This window comes from Lepisosteus oculatus, chromosome 20 (genome assembly GCF_040954835.1).
Source record: "Lepisosteus oculatus isolate fLepOcu1 chromosome 20, fLepOcu1.hap2, whole genome shotgun sequence".
NCBI classification, from domain to species: domain Eukaryota; kingdom Metazoa; phylum Chordata; class Actinopteri; order Semionotiformes; family Lepisosteidae; genus Lepisosteus; species Lepisosteus oculatus.
In genome coordinates this window covers 4,757,393-4,775,513 of record NC_090715.1, presented here as the reverse complement: position 1 = coordinate 4,775,513, position 18,121 = coordinate 4,757,393, and the positions used below count along the sequence as shown (strand labels likewise).

Sequence of the window (18,121 nt, the reverse complement as noted above, 5' to 3'; positions counted from 1 at the left end):
TTTCTTCAAAGAAAGATGAATGGAGCAACAACAGATGGTTTAATTATCCAGGCCCTTGCAGTCTTCTGTGTTCAAGACTGTAAAGGTTCAGTTCCTTCAAACCGTCGGTGTTGGACATTCCCTTTATCCCCAGAATATACTGTACTGTGGTTGCCCTTGTGTTGACTAATTCCAGAGAAGCAATATGACTTTTGTAACATGGTGTCCTGAACTGCACTCTCCACTTGTCTGTCTGTCTGTGTTAAATATGATCTGCCAGAGTTTTGCCCAGTTTTGAATTTCATCTAAATCTTTGTGAATTCAATTTGCTGCTTCAACTATCTATTCTGAAAAGGTCAGAAGCCAAGTCCACCTGTGATGATTTTTGTATATATTCAGTGGTAAGAATACAAACGTTATCACCCTTTCATATTCTTCCTCAATATTTAAATATGTTACTGGCTTATTCTTGTGTGGACTGCAGATGTCATAGCAAAATATTTCCATGTTCCGACCGCTATGTTTAGGAAGAGGTAACTGTTTTGTCCCCAAGTCTTTTTAGAACTAATAAAACAACTTGCCATTTCCTTTCAGTGTGCCTAGAGACTGGATTTAGAATGAAATTCAACAGAAAAATATTGCTTGAAAAATTCTTTAATAACAACTCAACTAAACAACAACAGTAACATATTACATATTCCTACAGATTGTCTATGTTCAAAATCAACATTCCAAAGATTTTTTAAGTTCAGAAGTTACATTTGCCTACAACAGGATTTATATCTAGTAGCTTAAAAAGCAGGGTTTCAAGTGTTTAATTACATAATGCATGTACAGTATTATAGAAAAACAAGACTTCAGAAACAATCCAAAAAAGAATAAGTGTTAAATTGAATCAAAACCAGAATTCAATTTCTTGGTAAGATGTGAAGTGTTGGTTCTTGTTACAACATTTTAGGCCTCTGGCCTATTTTGCAGAGTGTTAATAATTGTGACAACACTGTATTATAGGTGTAGATTAAAATAAAGTGCGATCCATTATTACTAAGAAAAGCTTATAAAAGTAGACAATTTGACATTTATTATTGAAAAAATGTAATATGTTCCGATCAGAACGTTATGCTTTGCTTTCCATGGTATTTCCATGGTATTTTAAGAACTAGCATGGGACTCAGAATTAACTATAGCTTTAGAAATTATTCCATAATGATTAAGGGACAGGTGTGTTATTTTTACTTCTACATACAGGACTCAGTCACAAATTCGAGGTGAACATCAAACAGAAAGCTACATCAATAATCTACAGTACATCAATTTAGAATGTAGTGGGCATATGCAAAGTATATTCATGTGGCTACGTGCAACAGAAGCAATTACTGTATGTGTTATCTACTTCTCAGCAACTTCTGCTTGATGGGGTTTTAAATGTGAATGTACAGAAAATGCTTCCTGTTCCTGGTCAGTCCTTTGAGGTGTAACATATACATAATGTTGGGTTAACATTGGTCATTGGTCTCAATGACGAACATTCTTTGAAAAGCGCCATGTTTTGCTATTTGTATGGGTCACTGTTCAACTCAGGGAACAGAACCTCCTTTGGTTTAGCAATGGAGCTTGTTTCACAGCCTGCGTAGGAGCTTTTAGTCTTAAAGTCATTGGTTTTTACCCCCTTTGATGAGGAGGCACAAGTCCAGAGGAATATAAAAAAGCCTGTGGGTTAGAAAACACAGAGTAAGACGTGCTTATACCTTTTCTAGGGCTCACAGTTTATGACACAATTAAAAGAGCCTTTTCAAACACTGATCCCAAATACGCAATCCTATCTTTACATTTAAGAAACAAAAATTGAATTTCTCCAGTCAGGCTAGGGGAGGTCATTCCAGGATTTAGGAAGGGCAAAGGAAACCTTTTGTCTTTCTTGCTCGGCTTTGAATGATTTAATTGGATCAAGTAACTATTTGTCACAGACACCTGTTTTATTGCTTATTTACTGCTTCTGAGCAACCAGCAACCTTTAGTGAGCCCAGATATACAGAAAGTAATTCTGCTTGAGCTCAGGCGCATCAAGGCTCAGCTTGCTTTCTTAGGAAATCTATTACACCCACTGTAAAAGAGGACCTGATCAGACTATGAGGGTGACTCTTGTGTGTGTTTCATTCAAGGGAAAGTGGAAGCAAACAAAGTGAATGGATGGGGGGTGTTTTAAAATGGGAAAACTAAACATTACATTTCAAAGTATGGCTAAAACTCAACACGTAGATGGTTAGACCAACTTCTGGAAGCTTAGTCCAGTGATGTTATTGTTTTATGGACTGGACCTGCTGTTCTCCTTTGCCAGCAGCTGTATCTCCCTGCAGCGTACAGCTGGCAACCCACTGAAGCTCAGCAGGTGTGAGCCTCTTGGTACCAGGATGGGAGACCTCCTGGGAAAGCTAAGGTTGCTGCTGGGAGAGGTGTTAGTGGGAACAGTAGGGGGCGGTCTCCCTGCGGTCTGTGTGGGTCCTAATACCCCAGTATAGTAACAGGGACACTTCAGATAAGATGTAAAATCGAGGTCCCGACTCTCCATGGTCATTAAAAATCCCAGGGCGTTTCTCAAAAGGAGTAGTGGTGTAACCTTGTGTCCTGACAATATTTCCCCCTGGACTTTACCAGTAACCTCCTAATAATCCCCATTTATGAATTGGCTTCATCACTCTGCTCTCCTCCCCACTGATAGTTGAAGTGTGGTGAGTTTTCTGGTGCTTAACATTTATGGTGAAGGGAAAAGCGCTAAATAGGTGTAAGGATTATTTATTATTCTCCAAACTTCTGGCTTTTTAAACATTTCTAAGTTCCACTAAAACATAACCGTAACCGACTGACAGGAATGAATGAAAGAGCCAGCACCCGTCAATGAATACAGTTTCCTAATCTTTCTGTAAGGTAACACATTTCTCTGTTTTAAACCTAAAGAACTCACCTTGCAAAGAGTTGAAGATGGTGAACATGTACAACACAGGCGTAGTGAACACGCCGTGCCCGAAGAAAGCCAGGCCCCAGGTGGTCCCCAGCAGACAGGTCAGGCCTGTCACAGTGCACATGTCTTTCCAGAGAACACCCTTGTCTGAAGATTTGCCAAACCTGCGCAGCTGGCCAATCTTGACAGCCACTGTGATCAGGATCCCCATGTTGAACAGGAATATGATTCCGAAGTAGGCAATGTTAACTCCGTACAGGAAGTTCTGGTTCATAATCCAGCACCTGTTTGGCAATCACAAAAAGAAAATCTTTAAGCAGTGCCTTTGCTTAACTCTTGAGGTTCCCATTTGCAGTAGACTCAAGTTTGTCTTAATACCGACAGTATACAGAATGTTCTAGTACTTCTATTAGAATTTGAATTCTGGGCCATGTGGCTTCCTACAGGATATAGAGATTTGCAGAAAAGCTGTGGTGCCAGTGGCAGCCAGAGTATTGAAGAGCTGACAATAAATTGAGGCTGACAGGCAAAAACTTAACATAATATCACATTCACAAGAACAGTAACTTCATATCTGCAACAGTGGCCTTTTCCAGAAATTTCACTTATTATAACTACACATCCACAAAGTCCACACATCACACATTGTCCACACATTTTATGGACAAATCCAAATTGACAACATCAGTCCACCACAGACACATACCAGAATTATTTAATTTGATATTAACCTCATTTAGAATATGTGGTTCAAGTTATGTAAAACAGATCATTTTTCCCAAAGAGAGTGAGTAGGTGAACTGCTGGCAAACATGTGTATTATATTTTAAAATAATTTCTGCTTGAGGAAAACATTAATTAGGAATTGACTCTTTAAAACAGCCATTTTCCTGTGGTCCTCTATCTTTAATCTTCTATATTATTGTCTCTCAGAACTTCAGAAACACATCATATTTTATGTGGAAGGTCTTCACAAGAATTTCTCTAAAATATACACAAGATTACTTACACTTGATGTTTTGACTGACTCGATGCTGATGCATTACTGGTTATTAATGAAGTGCTAAGGACACCATAGATCTCATATTTCCCATTAAGAGCCATTGATATTCCAACTATAACTGCAGGGATCCCTGTCAATGGAAGAAATTGTGAAATGCTATGGTCAGAGTTTTAGAATTTGAAAACCAATGTATAAGGATTTGAATACGTAAGGCTACAAATCTCTCTCACAGTTGAAAAACAGGTTCAGCCACTAGTTTTGAACAAGTAGAGCACTGCAACATCATTGTCAGCTCTGTCATGGACCCACCAACCAATAGTAATGAGCTGCACCAGCATAAAGATGGCCTAGTGTAAGTGTGGTTAAGCAGTGAGGTGGACAGCATGACTAGACTTCTGGCTGCAGAAGGACGGGACACAGAGATTCCTCATCAGCTCATGGAGGTGTAGAGACCACATGTCATGTCACAGAAAGTGTTGTGGGGGAGGTGTGGTACCTTCAATTTAACTATAGAGGAAGTTAAACAAGCCAGATAAGTGGGTGTGAGTCCATGTCACAATGAAGGTAGAATTAGGGAAGGCAGAAGTGAGAAATGTGATGTTGCAGCAAGGAAATACATTACCTCCCTGTGTGCTTTTGTCATTCGCTTGTTGGTGTACTGCAAAGTGCACACCCACTGGGGACTAAAGCATTTAACAGTTGATCACCAAACCACCTACACAGGGCTCTCTCTTCTGCAATGCAACACACTGTCATCAGCACCCGTTGACATTAATAAATGAGGGGTACCTGATGACCCACCTCACAGACCTGACATGGCAACCTAAGGATGTCCATCTCTCTGGGATGAGCTGTAGCAAGCAGCTAGGCCTTATCATCAGGAGCTTGATAAGAACATCTGCTCTGTCAGACAGGAAGTTTGTTGTCACAGGAGGACACAGCATGCAGAAAAGGGCTGTGTACTATTGCTTTCTTCTTAGTTAAACCTGCACATTGCCTTGGGAGCTCTTGCTAAGTTATTTGTTGGAACTCCCATGCCCTTCCTTCATTTTGATTTTTTGGAATCTAATAAGAGCCACTAAGAGCCTCCTAATTGACACTTCACAGAACATTCCAAACCTCTTTGGTATTTCTTTTTTACTTTCCTCCATTAACGGCGCAGGGTTTTCTTCCACTGGCTTTTCTTTTTCAATTTAAAGCCAAGCCTACTCTACCCAGAGTGATCCTCTGCGGGTTCCCATCAGTGTGTCAAGAGCCATCAAGGAATCGCAGACGTTTTCAACAACACTAACGCGCTGTTCCCATCCAAGTTAGAGCACAGTCGATTCCAAACCAATTTAACGAGCTTCATTTGCATGACTAATGAATCACATAATGCGTGCAGACATTTACAGCACCTGCAATCATTCAAGAGGTATGATTTTGGGACTTTTTTCTGTCCCAAAACTAGTAAGCCTGGTTGATTTTGCTGTGCTGTAGAGCAGTGGTTCTCTAAGCTCTATGGTCAACGGACCACTTGCACCAAGTCATAGATGCGGTGGACCTCCTATGCCTACGTCCACTTCTTACCCTGTAAAAATCATCACCTATTAATGGCCTTAAATTAAAATTGAATTACATTTTATGAAAGTACTAATAATTTTATGAACAAAATTGCATATTTTGCAAATGTTTTTATTACTTAAAAAGTTAATGTGAAGAATGGAGCTGCTTAGACATGCTTTAAGAAGGATGAGTAGGTCAGCCCGCAGACCACCTGGCGCACGCTCGCGGACCAGTGATCCACGGACCACACTTTGAGAGCCACTGCTGTAGAGGTCCACAGAAATTGCTCAAACTGCATGACTGTCCATCATGCTCTCTTACCCCATCCGGCCACAGACAGCTTGGAGATGTAGTGCCGAATGTACGTGTTGAAGACTTTGATCATGAGCAGGTACAGGTGCACTGCCTCGATGGCCATCCAGGTGAAGCAGGAGAGCAGGGAGTAGTGCATGAAGACAGCAATGAAAGTGCAGAGCGTGCTCATTGCCTTGCTGGTTAGCCACTCGTTCAGAAGGAAGGTCATGTTTAGCATGTACAGCGCAGCGCTCAGACACACGTGGATGGTGTAGGAGTGATCTCGTTTAGGGCTCCTGGGCGGCAAACAGATTTTGCCCATGTTATTGATTTCTTACAAGGCCCCTGACTTTCCTCACCATAGAACAAGCAAGTCATTTCATCGTAATCTCTCCTGTTGCCAACAGGCAATCCAGTACGCATATGCAATACTACTCCTATGGTTTTGCACGAGTGGTGGTCTCTTGTTATAGTCAATTTAAAAGTTTGTTTAAAAAACTATTCACTTTTTTTCTTTAGAATTAAACAACATCTAAGTTGTTTTTTCAGAGCATTGCTTAATATCACTGTAGGTGTTCCCTGTGCCACATATGTTTTGGCTGTAATTAATAAACCTATTTTGCTTGCTGCCCACCTTGCAGCTGCTGCCCTAATATCTGGCTGGGCTTAACAGCCTACTGTACAGTACCTGGGATTCCCCAAGGCCCAGGGTATAACTCTTGGCCAGGATTCCCTTGTCCTTCCATGCTGCAGTGACCTGTGGAGCTTGGATAGCCAAGCCTACTGACAACCTCTGATTATAAGGTCCTGGGGTCTAAGAGAAGGGGCAATTCTAAATTCATGCTTCCAACCTTTACAGGACAGCAGTACACTGAAGGACAAGTACACAGGGACAAATTAAGAACAGAACAACATGAAGTCATCAATAAGAAAAAGAATTTGAACTTGTACAATAATATGTATGTGTATAAATGCATTCATGGCCTAAGGCATTGTTAAGTGACAACTAAGATCGAACGCTAACTATTACACTGAACCGCAATAACATAGTTTGAGACAAAACAGAAAATGCAAGCACTGAAGCACTGACCTGAGTATGAAGTAAGTTAAGACTGAAATAGCAGTAAACCCTGCTGACAGCCCACAACCGATGTAGCTGAGAACTGACAGAATCTGCCAGTCTGGCTCACTGATTTTACCCACAGGGACCTGTGGAGAAATGCCAATGTATGTTTAGTTGTTTTCTGCAAGTATTATTGACTCTGAAAGGTTGTTCTTATTCTTTTATTTTAGCTGGGGTGTGGGGTCTTGATGAAAATATGGTAGAATTCCAATTCAAATGACTTCTTCAAGGAAGCCCATTTAATAATCATGGAGTTTCAGTATCATTATTGTGTAATTTTATTTGGGAACTGACAGGACTACAGGGGGTGACACAATTCTGTATTGTCTATGGTTATACATAGATAATTTCTCGTTATCGCTGTTCTGACTATTATTAAAAAATCATTGTAGAATATATGTGAGGCTACAAGCTAGCTAATCTGAAATACAACAATTTCATAGGAAAGTTTAAATGTGCAATTGCAGTAGCTTTTGTATAAAAAACAAAACATCTACTTTTTAACACCCAGGCTAATTTTTGCTAATCATCTACAAGTGAACATTCAGAGATCACAGGGCAAGAAAACTTGATTTGGGAGCTACACATTGACATTATGCCTATCCAGGTATTCATGCTGCCCCATAATCACAATGTCCCATAACGTGATTTAAAATCTGAGGTATAGGGTTTCCAAATATGCACAGCCAGTAAATCATAAAAACACAAAACACCAGAAAAGTAAAAAGGAATGGGAGTACCATGAGGACTGCAAATGGTGTCATGTGGTTGCAGGTACAAATGACGGTAGTGTTTGTTTTATTGGTATTACATCCATCAGTGCTCCATACTGACTCTGGAAAGGGGGTAGTTTTAAAGACATGAACAACTCTGTACTCACATACAACGTAATACATCTAGTCTTAAATAGTCTTAATAGTAATCCATTCATAGAATCTCTGTATGTCTCATAGTTAAAAAGGTGGTCCCAACCTGACGTTTTTCTATGAAAAAACATTCAAACAAATTGCCATTGTTCACTTTCTTAATACATTGGATAAAAGCTGCAACTGAATTTCAGAGATATTTAAGCCCAACAAAACTGATATTTGATATTTCTTTCAGTTTTGGCAGATCTTGTATTATAAACTGTAAATGATATCGCTGTACATGTAAATGAATGCTATACACCTTAAAGTCAAGCTTGATTAATAACTTTGTATGAATACATTATGTCTGTTTCAAGAAAGTAAGTACTTCGAATAGTGTTTAATCTTCCTTATGTACTATGTCACCTAATGAATTATTTTACAGAACCTGAAGTAATCTAAATTGCAGGGAAAGACTACAGTTTAAAAAGGAAAAAACATAGCTTCCCTCTCTTAGCACCTATAGAATAAGCAGCTTTTCCTCTTTAATTTATTTTGAAAAAAGGGAAGATCATCTTAAATATGAAAAAGCAGTTATCCTGGACAGGGTGTCATTAAAGGGTTTGCAATATGTTGGAATTACAAACAGTATAACTTTTAAAGGATTTTAAATTGCTTTAAACATTTACCTGAATTGTAGAATTTACATGTTTCTGTGTAATTTGCCTGTCAAAGAGAGAACAAATTAAAAACAAATTAAAAAATTAAAATTATATTAAAAACAAAGCCTTAGAACAACAAAAAAACTTAAAATGCTGCAATTTTGACAGTGGGGATACTTACATCAGTTTTGTTGTAGAGAGGGAAATTCAATGTAAGTGGGTTTTTCAGTCCAGAAATAGTTTCACCAACCACTTCTATTTGTATGACCATGCTCCTCACTTCCTCACCAGCTGCAGTCTGTAAAGATAGAGAGGGATAGTACAGATCCCAGCTATTAAATGCATATTTGTAAAAGTATCTAAGATGGAAGGCTGCAACTCTCATCTGGCAACCCACAGAAGCTCAGCAGTATGAGCCTGGCCAGGACCTGGATGGGAGACCTCCTGGGAAAGCTAAGGTTGCTGCTGTAAGAAGTGTTTAGTGGGGCCAGCAGGGGGTGGTCACCCTGCGGTCTATGTGGGTCCTAGTGATGGCAACCCTAGACTGTAAAAAGGCACCTTCCTTCGGATGAGATGTAAAACTGAGGTCCTGCCTCTCTGTGGTCATTAAAAATCCCAAGGCGTCTGTCGAAAGGAGTAGATATGTAACCTTGTGTCCTGGCCATATTTCCCCACGGACTTTACCAATCGTGGCCTCCTAATAATCCCCATCTATGAATTGGCTTCATTACTCCTCCCCACTGAGAGCTGGTGTGTGGTGAGTGTTCTGGCGCACTATGGCTGCCGTCGCATCATTCAGGTGGATGCTGCACATTGGTGTTGGTGGAGGGGAGTCCCCATTACCTGTAAAGCGCTTTGAGTGGAGTGTCCAGAAAAGCGCTATATAAGTGTAAGAATTTTTTATTATTAGACGCATTTCGTATTGCATGACAGGGACTGAACTTCCCAGACTTAAATGACAGTAAAGAAACAAAGTACACTTAAAGGCAGAAAATCTGAAAACACAAAAGCCCTTTTATTAAAATATATATTAAAATCTATAAAATTATTATAAACTAACCTCTTAATTACCTAACCCTCTTGAAACAATGGCATCAAATGAAACAAAAAGGATGCACACCAGGTTTTGACAGAGAAGGGTGGGAGGCAGATGCATGTAAAATGAATGGAAAATACAGATAAACTTCCCATCCATCCATATTCTAACTGCTCTATCCATTCTAGGGTCTCAAGGGAGCCAGAGCCTATCTGGGCGAGGAATGGGGACAAAGCAGGGTACACCCTGGAAGGGATACCAATCCATAGCAGGGCACAAACAGACACAGACAAGCACATACTCACATCATGGACAGTTTTCCCATTAGCCAATTAACCTACGATTATGTTTTTGGACCGTGGAAGGAAAACGCAGCACCCAGAGGAAACCCACACGAACATGAGGAGAACATACGAACTCCGCAAAGATGGCACCCCAGGTCCGGAATTGAACCCTGGGCCCACTGACCCCAGGGTGAGTTAACAGTGCTAACCCCTGCACCACTGTGCTGCTCTCCTCAAATTTTATCAGTGTTTAAAATGATACCTCGTCTTTAAACAAAACATGTTGACAATTTAAATGCACTGTACCTTGAACTGATCTGCTGATTCAAAACATGCCACCGCAACTCTTTTTTCTGTATTATTGTTGTTTTTAGAAAGTGCTTCCAGGGGAAACCGTATTTCTGGTGTGTAAGCTTTTTTCGTAGTAGAGACCTATAGAAATGAAGAGCAATTACATTTTTAAATCAATGCAAAAGAAGTTGATAAGTAACTTCAGGTTTTTCACTTTGTTTCAGTGCCTTGAAAGCAGTCACTCAGAGAGCGCAAACAGTGGAGAAGCATGTCCACGTTTTGTTCTCGCACGAGAGGTACAGATTGAAACACAAAGTCAACCAGACCCACATATCGAGAAAGGAGACTCTCATTAGAGAAAGGAGCTTTCATGGAAATATCACCATGAGCTGACAGAAGAGTAGGAGCACGAAGTCGATAAAAAACTAATTACATGGGAATAATAGCAATTTCAAATTCCATTCAATATTTTAGATGCTGACAGAACATTTAAAAACATAGTCCAAATAGAAAATTGCAATAAGTTAGGCTTCGTTTAAGGACTACAGGATATAGGGGTACTGCATGACCTGATTTGGGAACCCCTAAACCATTTTTCACAAACAAAACAGTACCATAATACCAGTAGTATTACATCACCTGAAATGCAAAATAAAAAATACTTTTTAGATTGAATAACTAGGCTTATCAAGAATCTGATAAACCTTTCATATTTCACCTCTATAACCACATACACTCTACAACAGTGGCACAATTATTCACTTTTCTTTAAACTCAAGAGGATGGACCTGTAATTTAACATTTGAAAGAAGTGGGAGAGGGAGAGGGACAGAGCTGGTGCAGAGAGTGTCCAGATGAAGAGAGATCTGGGATTCTTGGAGGGAATTGTGAAGAGCTGAAATCTGTAAATGAATGGAGAGGCTCTGAGAGAAGAGGGAAGGGCTCATTGAGAGAAGACGGAAGGTTTATGGAAATCTTGGCTTCTGATGTCTATCTGGACTAGTTCTAGAATCCTAGTAAAGAAAGACAGACAGAAAGATCAGGGAAATCAAGGGTCAGAGATAATAGGTTTGGAGAGGTCCTTGATTCCAGCTGCTTGGCTGTGTTGTGGGAAAGGGTTGGCTAATCTTCACCCTATTAAGTATACTGTACATGTGATATTTCACTTTACCTGTGGCATAGCAATATCAATTTCTTGTGGTGTTGTGCTGGTGATCTTCATCTTGTACACAACTATTGCTACTTCTGGTGTAGTGACAGTAATATTATTTCCACTGAAATCCATATTCATTACATTCTGTATGATCTTTTTCTGGATTCTGTGAACAAAAAAAATTAAACTAAAAATAGCTAGGGCAGGCACAACAGTGATCAAGCCGTCTCTCATAAACTCAGTTAGCAGGGTCCCTCAGATGCAAAGCATGTTAGTGTCCAATGTTCTCTAGCTATTCCAGATATTCCTGATTTGTGTGTTAAATGCAAATTTCACCCTGTGGAGGTTTGTCCTAAAATCGTATGTTCTGTGATTATTCACAATTATTGTCCCAAAACTATACAATTGGTCTTCATTCTCTTAGGTCTGACCTACATATCCAGGAAAGGAAAATGGCAAATCTATGTTTTCTTTATGTCAGAGCTGTGATTGATGTGCACTGGAAGAGATATGAATAGGCCTGGAGTTGACTGCCTTCCTGTTCTTTTTAAATGGGAAATGTGTATAATACAGAGGAGGTCAGATTCTTTCCAAGCTGCTCAGTCTTCCATCCTCTAAGTCCTGCTATCTGATGGGGATTTCTGAGCTCTTCTGTTAGGGAGGAGTTTGTCACCTAAGCAAGGCCGATGGGTAGACCTTTCTTTCTGTGTTGTTCGTTGCATTGTTGCTTTGTTTCCTCACAACATAACAATCATACAGAAAATGTGGGCACCTACTGTAAATGAATGGATACAGATCTCACTTTTTGAGTGATTCACATTGCATGAGGGTTCCTGAATTTCAGCTTTATACTGAATCCTAGTAAGAGATCTGCCCCATAGTCACAATGTTATGAATTCACTTATGCTGCAGTAATCTCAGATTCACCTCCTGTAATTAAAACAATCCCAGTGTTCCCAGTTTTGTTACTGTTTCATTTTTGATAGTAATGTAATTGGACACTTGTAATATTCACAATGCTTAAGGTAAGTTTTGCTGGTACAATATAACATATGCAAGTTGAAAAAGTAGTGGTAACTGAATATTATTTTATACAAACTTACTCATTGTACGTGTATGTGTTGTTCAAATCTTCCGTGAAGTTGCAGGATTTTTTCAATATTGGAAGCTTTTGTATTACATCCAATACATTGGGATTGTTTTTGAGACTGTTTAGAGTATTAGTTATGTCCGATTCATTGCAAACAGTAATGTTACAAGTAGAACTCGTATTCCCTGCAGAAAGATATAATCAGGAATACAAAATTGAAGTGCATTTAAAACCAAGAGAGTATGGAACAAGTTTTTCAGGTCTGTTGTTGAAGCTGAAACCCTGTTTCCTTCAAGAAACAGCAGAACTACTAACTGCCTAACAGGCAATATAGCAATATATATTGCTTTGGTCTGTAACTATTCTTACGTTACCTATAACCTGGAAGAAATAGTATTGCTGGGGGGAGATAACAGATATATACAGTGACAGATAAAAGTAATTTTAGCTTTAATTTGAAACTGGTAATCATTTTGTTTATTAGGTGAATCAAGTAATTTCTCACAAGGGGGACTTTTAGTAATAATAAACTTTATTTCATATTGCACCTTTAAAAGTGGCTTCTCAAAGTACTTTACAGTTAGAAGAAAAGCACACAATGAGAGGAGACAGCAGAATTACACAATTACAATAAGGGTTTGGAATCCAGTAAGAAAGCAAAGGTGCAAACACAGAACCAATTAAATAAAAGCTCTTCTAAAGAAGAAGGTTTTGAGTCTTGATTTAAAAGTCTTCAGGGAAGGTGATTCTCTGATATCGTTTGGGATAGAATTCTAGAGCTTTGGGGTGCAGCAGGACACGGCCCTGTCCCCTATAATATACAGACAGGAGAGTAGAAATAGACTAACTAACTTTGCTTGGCTGGAAGGTGGCACAATAGTAAATCAGACAGGTACTGAGGTGCCAAGTCTGTGGAGCCTTATAGGTGAGTATGAGCATGTTTGCACGTGAGCAGTGAACATGTACAGTACTGACCTCTTGTCAGTGCATCAGTTATATCTGATATAATTACGCTAGATGTGCGTTTGGAGGTGTTAACTTATATACGGTAAACACGTCATCATCATATCACTTTCAATAAGCACTTATCCAGTTCAGGGTGAAGGTGCCATGGAGGCTATCCTGGGAAATATTGGGTGCAAAGCAGGATACACTCTGGACAGGATGCCAACACAGGTACTGAAAAAACTACTTTGAAAAATGTTAATGAATACTTACAATTTTCAGACGCCACTGTGAAAAATGAATTCCCCTGATTACTGGATATCTGCATTTGGCTGCAGTTGGCTAATGTTGAGTTTATTTTTTGAGAAACTTTTGTGCAATCTATGAAACAGTCTGTTCCATTGAATTTGCATGTCACTGTTGGACTAGTGAAAGTCTCTTTAAGAATTAAAGTCAATGTATTTAACGTCGCATTGAAGGTAAGTTCTGAAGTATTTCTATTGTAACACATAGCCGCATTTTCTGAAAAACAAAAGGAAGAGGGACAAATGCTTATTAGGTAGCATTCAAAGGACACAGCATCTAATTAGATGTTGTTCAGCCACTAATGTTGCATGCAGTTCATGTACAAACACAATTCAGTTAGGTTGACTCGTAAAGTAAAACGCTGTTGTATTAATGTTGTCATGGTGTAAAGTTTCGCAGAAGTAATATTTGTCTGAAAAACATCACTCGAAAAATTAATATTTCAGACAGTGGAGTACAATGTCAAGTTCTATTACCTTCTTAATCGGGAATCAACATTCTCTTCCAGCAGGCGTACAGTACATGGTAACACACTGAGCACGTTTTGCAAATTAGCACTATTTGATTCTCAGTTACAGAGTCATCATTTACAGTACTTAGGTCTGCTGTGTTAATAGAAAGTGACTACAAGTAAGAATAAAGAAAAATAATAGTTCACAAGAATATCTGCATTTTAATTACCAGTAAGACAGTCAAGATCCATCATAAACTAGCCATAACAAGTCTCAAGTGGAAGCTTTCACAAGTGAACACTAGACTCAGCTATCAAACGATTATGAAACTAAACAAAAATCTGTTCATCTACACCTAGAAATGTGCAAGACGATCTGAATACAATTCTTTTTGGAGAAGCTTGCTTCAAGGAAAGCAAGGAGGTTAACACAGAATGATGCACAATCCAACCCAAATATCATCTTCTAATTTATTACATACCTTTACTTCTTGAGAAACAGATGGTGCACATAAAGGTTGTGATGGTGACCAAATAGAAAGACCTCACTGTGTTCCTTATGTTCACCATTGTTGTGTCTGTAGAGGAGGGGAATAGGAAGAGTGAAATTATTTCATTTGCCGAGTCTTTGCATTGCCCTACTGAAAGCCTCAGTGGCGTGCTTCATGACGAAACAAGCATGTGTGAGGATAAAAGAGCATTGTAAACATCAGCCACTGTTTCAGCTAATAAAGTGGGTGTCTGAAGCAGACTAGCCACCATGTTCTTAAAACCAGTATCCTGGGATTCTCCTGGATAAAGGCGGTGATCCTCAGATCAGTAAACTGCTAAATAAACATTTAAATGGGCAAGGTGGGTGAAAAGAATTACACTCATTTTTAACCTGTATAGAGATCTTTTGGGGGGGTTCTATACAGCCATAAGATACTGTATAAGATAAGAGATTAAGATCACTTTATTTGCCATATACAATTTCTTGCTTTGGGAATTCATCTTTTTCACATACCCCAGCTTTCTCTCCATGAGACACACAGACATGGAGAGACACTGGGGGTCAGAGCACTGGGTCAGCCATTGTACAGCACCCCTGGAGCAGTTGGGGTTAAGGGCCTTGTTCAGGGGCCCAACGGAGTAGGATTCCTCTGCCGCTAGCAGGGTTTGAACCAGCAACTTTCCAGACACAGGGTCAGAGCCTTAGCCACAGTACCACCGGCTGGACTCGGAGCCTTGCCTCAATTAACTACTAACTACCAAGTGGGCTGGGCAGTGGTTGTCTGCTCTTAATCAAATTTACAAGTACGTTTTTGTAAATTCAACAGAATCACGTCTACTTCAGTATACTGATGTTTATTTGCCTATTTAGTGGACTTTCAAAGTGGGAGAGAAATTGCTGAAGGTTAAAAATCATCACAATTTCAAAAAGGAACAAATCTGGTTTATTTACAGGGAAATGACAGACAGATGCAAAAATCCTAGAATTACGTAGACCACCACATAGAGGCAACAAGAACAGGCACAATACTAAACACAGAAAAACATATGTATCCTTCACCCTCAAAATCAGCACAAGACCTAAAAATACTGTCTTCTCCCTCTTATTCCATTAACTCTCAACCCCCTAACACATCACAGTAATCCTCCCACTTGTTCAGGTGGGCCAGTTACATGAGCAGGCATTGCCATTTCAACCTAAAACAAAATTAATAAAATCTGTTACATCAAAAACACAAAGTAAAACAATATCCGCATTCACTTGTGAGTCGAATCTCATCGGTAAGAAAAAGAAAAAAAAAATGAAATACATTTATAAGATTCATGGCTACTATTGTTACACTTTATGAAGGATTTGTGTTCATATGAACTGTATGTGTCTGCTGTTTACTTTAACCACAAGCCTCAATGAACAACATGTTGTTCTGGTGTTAACGCCTTTGTTCTCATTTTTACGCCCAAACTAGAGGTAACGACTAACATTTTCACTTCCAGAACTGTGATACACATTGACACGCACTTGTCACAAATCCAGCCTATTCATTGCCTATATAATAAATAAGTCTGCTCACACCTGAAGAAGGCTCCACGGCCGAAACGTTGTGTTCTCTTTCTTCTTTTTTTCAGCATGGAATAAACCTATTACTTGTTCCTTTGCAGCCTACGCATGCTGACGCAGCTACCCACCTGAACTAATAAATAAGTCACTCTGCAAAGTAGAAAAAACTCTTCAGAGACAAATAAACTGTATTTTTAATAGTCAGACCACGACTCCTCCTCTGCCAGATCTAAAAAAATTCATCAGGAGGATATCTGAAGTTGGGAAAAGAGAAGTGCACAATGTTACATTAGCAGGAAGGAGACTGAAGAGGTGTATAATGCTGAGTATAATGCTATACAGGTACAAATACTCCCCCCTCTTTATGGAATGTCCTCTTTTGTGAGTGTTTAGATATGGTGAACCAAGCAAACCCCACCTTACTCGAACATCGATAAGGATGTAACTCACATAACAAGAAACAGAAATCCTTTCATTTTTATTGGGGATTGAATGTTTAGTACTGTATCAAATTGTATATACAGTATAATATTCACAGCATTCATTATTTATAGTATTTGAATTTCCAAGACCGCATTTTCTGAGGTAATATTTTTCTGTGATTTTCTTAATACATACTGTACAGCCTCTGGTAAATGCCTGGTACTTTTCACTTCTGTGCCATGCATAGATAATGCTAAACATGAATGGATTTATAATTGCGAAAACCAAGCAAGGTCCCAACTCAAGCCTAGAGATTCATTATCCCAGAGCTGATCCTGGTTTCTGTAGCATTAGGACGACTAAGACTATGTAACTCTCCACCTAGAATGGAAATGCTGGCACCCACTTGTACACCTGCTTGAGCTGGAGCAAGTGATGTAGGGCAGGATACCTTGTTCAGGAGGAGAGCCCCAGTATCCAGACTGGGCCGCTTGAACCCACAGGCATTCAGTTATCCAGACCCTCACCACCACTCTATGCTGTTCCCAGCCCAGGATCAACAATACCGCAAAAGAAAACATTACCTCATTAACATTCCATCAGTATTACATTGAAAAGGTATTACCTCAACATTGCTTGTGCCAATCGTAGTGTCAGTCACTTCGCAATTTGTTTTCTGAATTATTCTGGAATAATTATGAACCATACTTAGATTAAGCACTTCAGGCTCCACCCTTAAAGCAGCCGTTTTATGGTTGTTAAGCAAGAAGCTGTGCGTCTACATGATCTGTGGTAGCTTCCCATGTCACATCGATCTCACCTGAAGAATCTCATCAGCCTGTATTGCGAAACTCCAAACTTACCTTGCAAAATTGTTTTTTCACCCAAAGACTGAACTCTATTCTACTATCCCCATTTGATGTAAATCCCTCACTGTCATGTTCGTCTTCCACTAGTGAACTCGCCTAGGCAGGAGGCGCGTTCTGATATGCGGGAATTTGCATACATGGATTTAAATACCAGGCGGGCTTGAAGTTCACAGCTTCCTATTGTCTGTCAGTGTAGATTACCTTGCCTGTTATGAAGCGATTTTCTAATGATAAAATACACAAACAATTCCATGCAAATGTGAGACCTAGCTATGAAAGGAAATGTTATTAACGTAAGTGTGGTGAACACAATGACCTGTCTCATGCCACCGGTCAGATGGAAGAAGTTTTGACGTAACTGTTTGTGTAATGCAAATGTCTGGGGGCAATGTGTTCATTTTTTCACAGTAAACAGGTATTTACACACAGACTAAACTATGACTTTCAGGAGGAAGATGGGAATTCAAATCTTTAAAGCCTGTTTTGTTCAACTCAGGAACTACGCCTGAATTGCTTAAATTAATTTCCATGTTTGAGCCTTTTGTGTTGAAAAAAGGTGTAAATTGTACTGCAATATTTATTAGGTTTAATTTAACTAAGGGCCATTCCAGGTAAAATAAACATTTTAGGCTGCTTGCCCTGTCTATCACTTATTGGGGGCTGCCATTGTATTGAAGAAAAACAACATTGACTTACTGCAACATACCGAATTCACACTCCTTTCCGAATAACACTTGAAAGCCTGGTGTGACCAATCAAAAGATAATGGCACTCTGTGCTGTGAAAATAACCAGTGTGCCTAATATTTAA

General features: G+C 39.3%; 1 protein-coding gene across 2 annotated transcripts; it reads right to left on the bottom strand.

Moving 5' to 3' along the window:
• Window positions 1-629: 629 nt before the first annotated feature.
• Window positions 630-17,412, bottom strand: LOC102697000 (adhesion G-protein coupled receptor G5-like). 2 transcript variants are annotated; one of them, XM_015368416.2, is made up of 15 exons: window positions 17,306-17,412; window positions 16,035-16,169; window positions 14,452-14,547; window positions 13,486-13,734; window positions 12,281-12,452; window positions 11,196-11,343; window positions 10,040-10,165; window positions 8,595-8,711; window positions 8,441-8,477; window positions 7,644-7,738; window positions 6,871-6,989; window positions 5,808-6,076; window positions 3,948-4,071; window positions 2,942-3,222; window positions 630-1,689 (listed from the first exon to the last, which is right to left on the bottom strand). In XM_015368416.2, the coding sequence occupies exons 3-15, from the start codon at window positions 14,537-14,539 to the stop codon at window positions 1,532-1,534; spliced, it is 1,983 nt and encodes a 660-aa protein (XP_015223902.1). In that variant the 5' UTR covers window positions 14,540-14,547; window positions 16,035-16,169; window positions 17,306-17,412; the 3' UTR covers window positions 630-1,531. The 2 variants fall into 2 exon arrangements, with proteins under 2 accessions (XP_015223902.1, XP_069037441.1); XM_069181340.1 differs by lacking the exon at window positions 16,035-16,169.
• Window positions 17,413-18,121: the final 709 nt, after the last annotated feature.

Coding starts and splice junctions, on each gene's coding strand:
- LOC102697000 (XM_015368416.2), bottom strand. CDS start 14,539: ATGGTGAACATAAGGAACACAGTGAGGTCTTTCTATTTGGTCACCATC. Junction 8,478..8,594: donor CTCTCTACAACAAAACTGAT/GTAAGTATCCCC, acceptor TCTCTTTGACAG/GCAAATTACACAGAAACATG. Junction 1,690..2,941: donor CATCTTCAACTCTTTGCAAG/GTGAGTTCTTTA, acceptor TCTAACCCACAG/GCTTTTTTATATTCCTCTGG.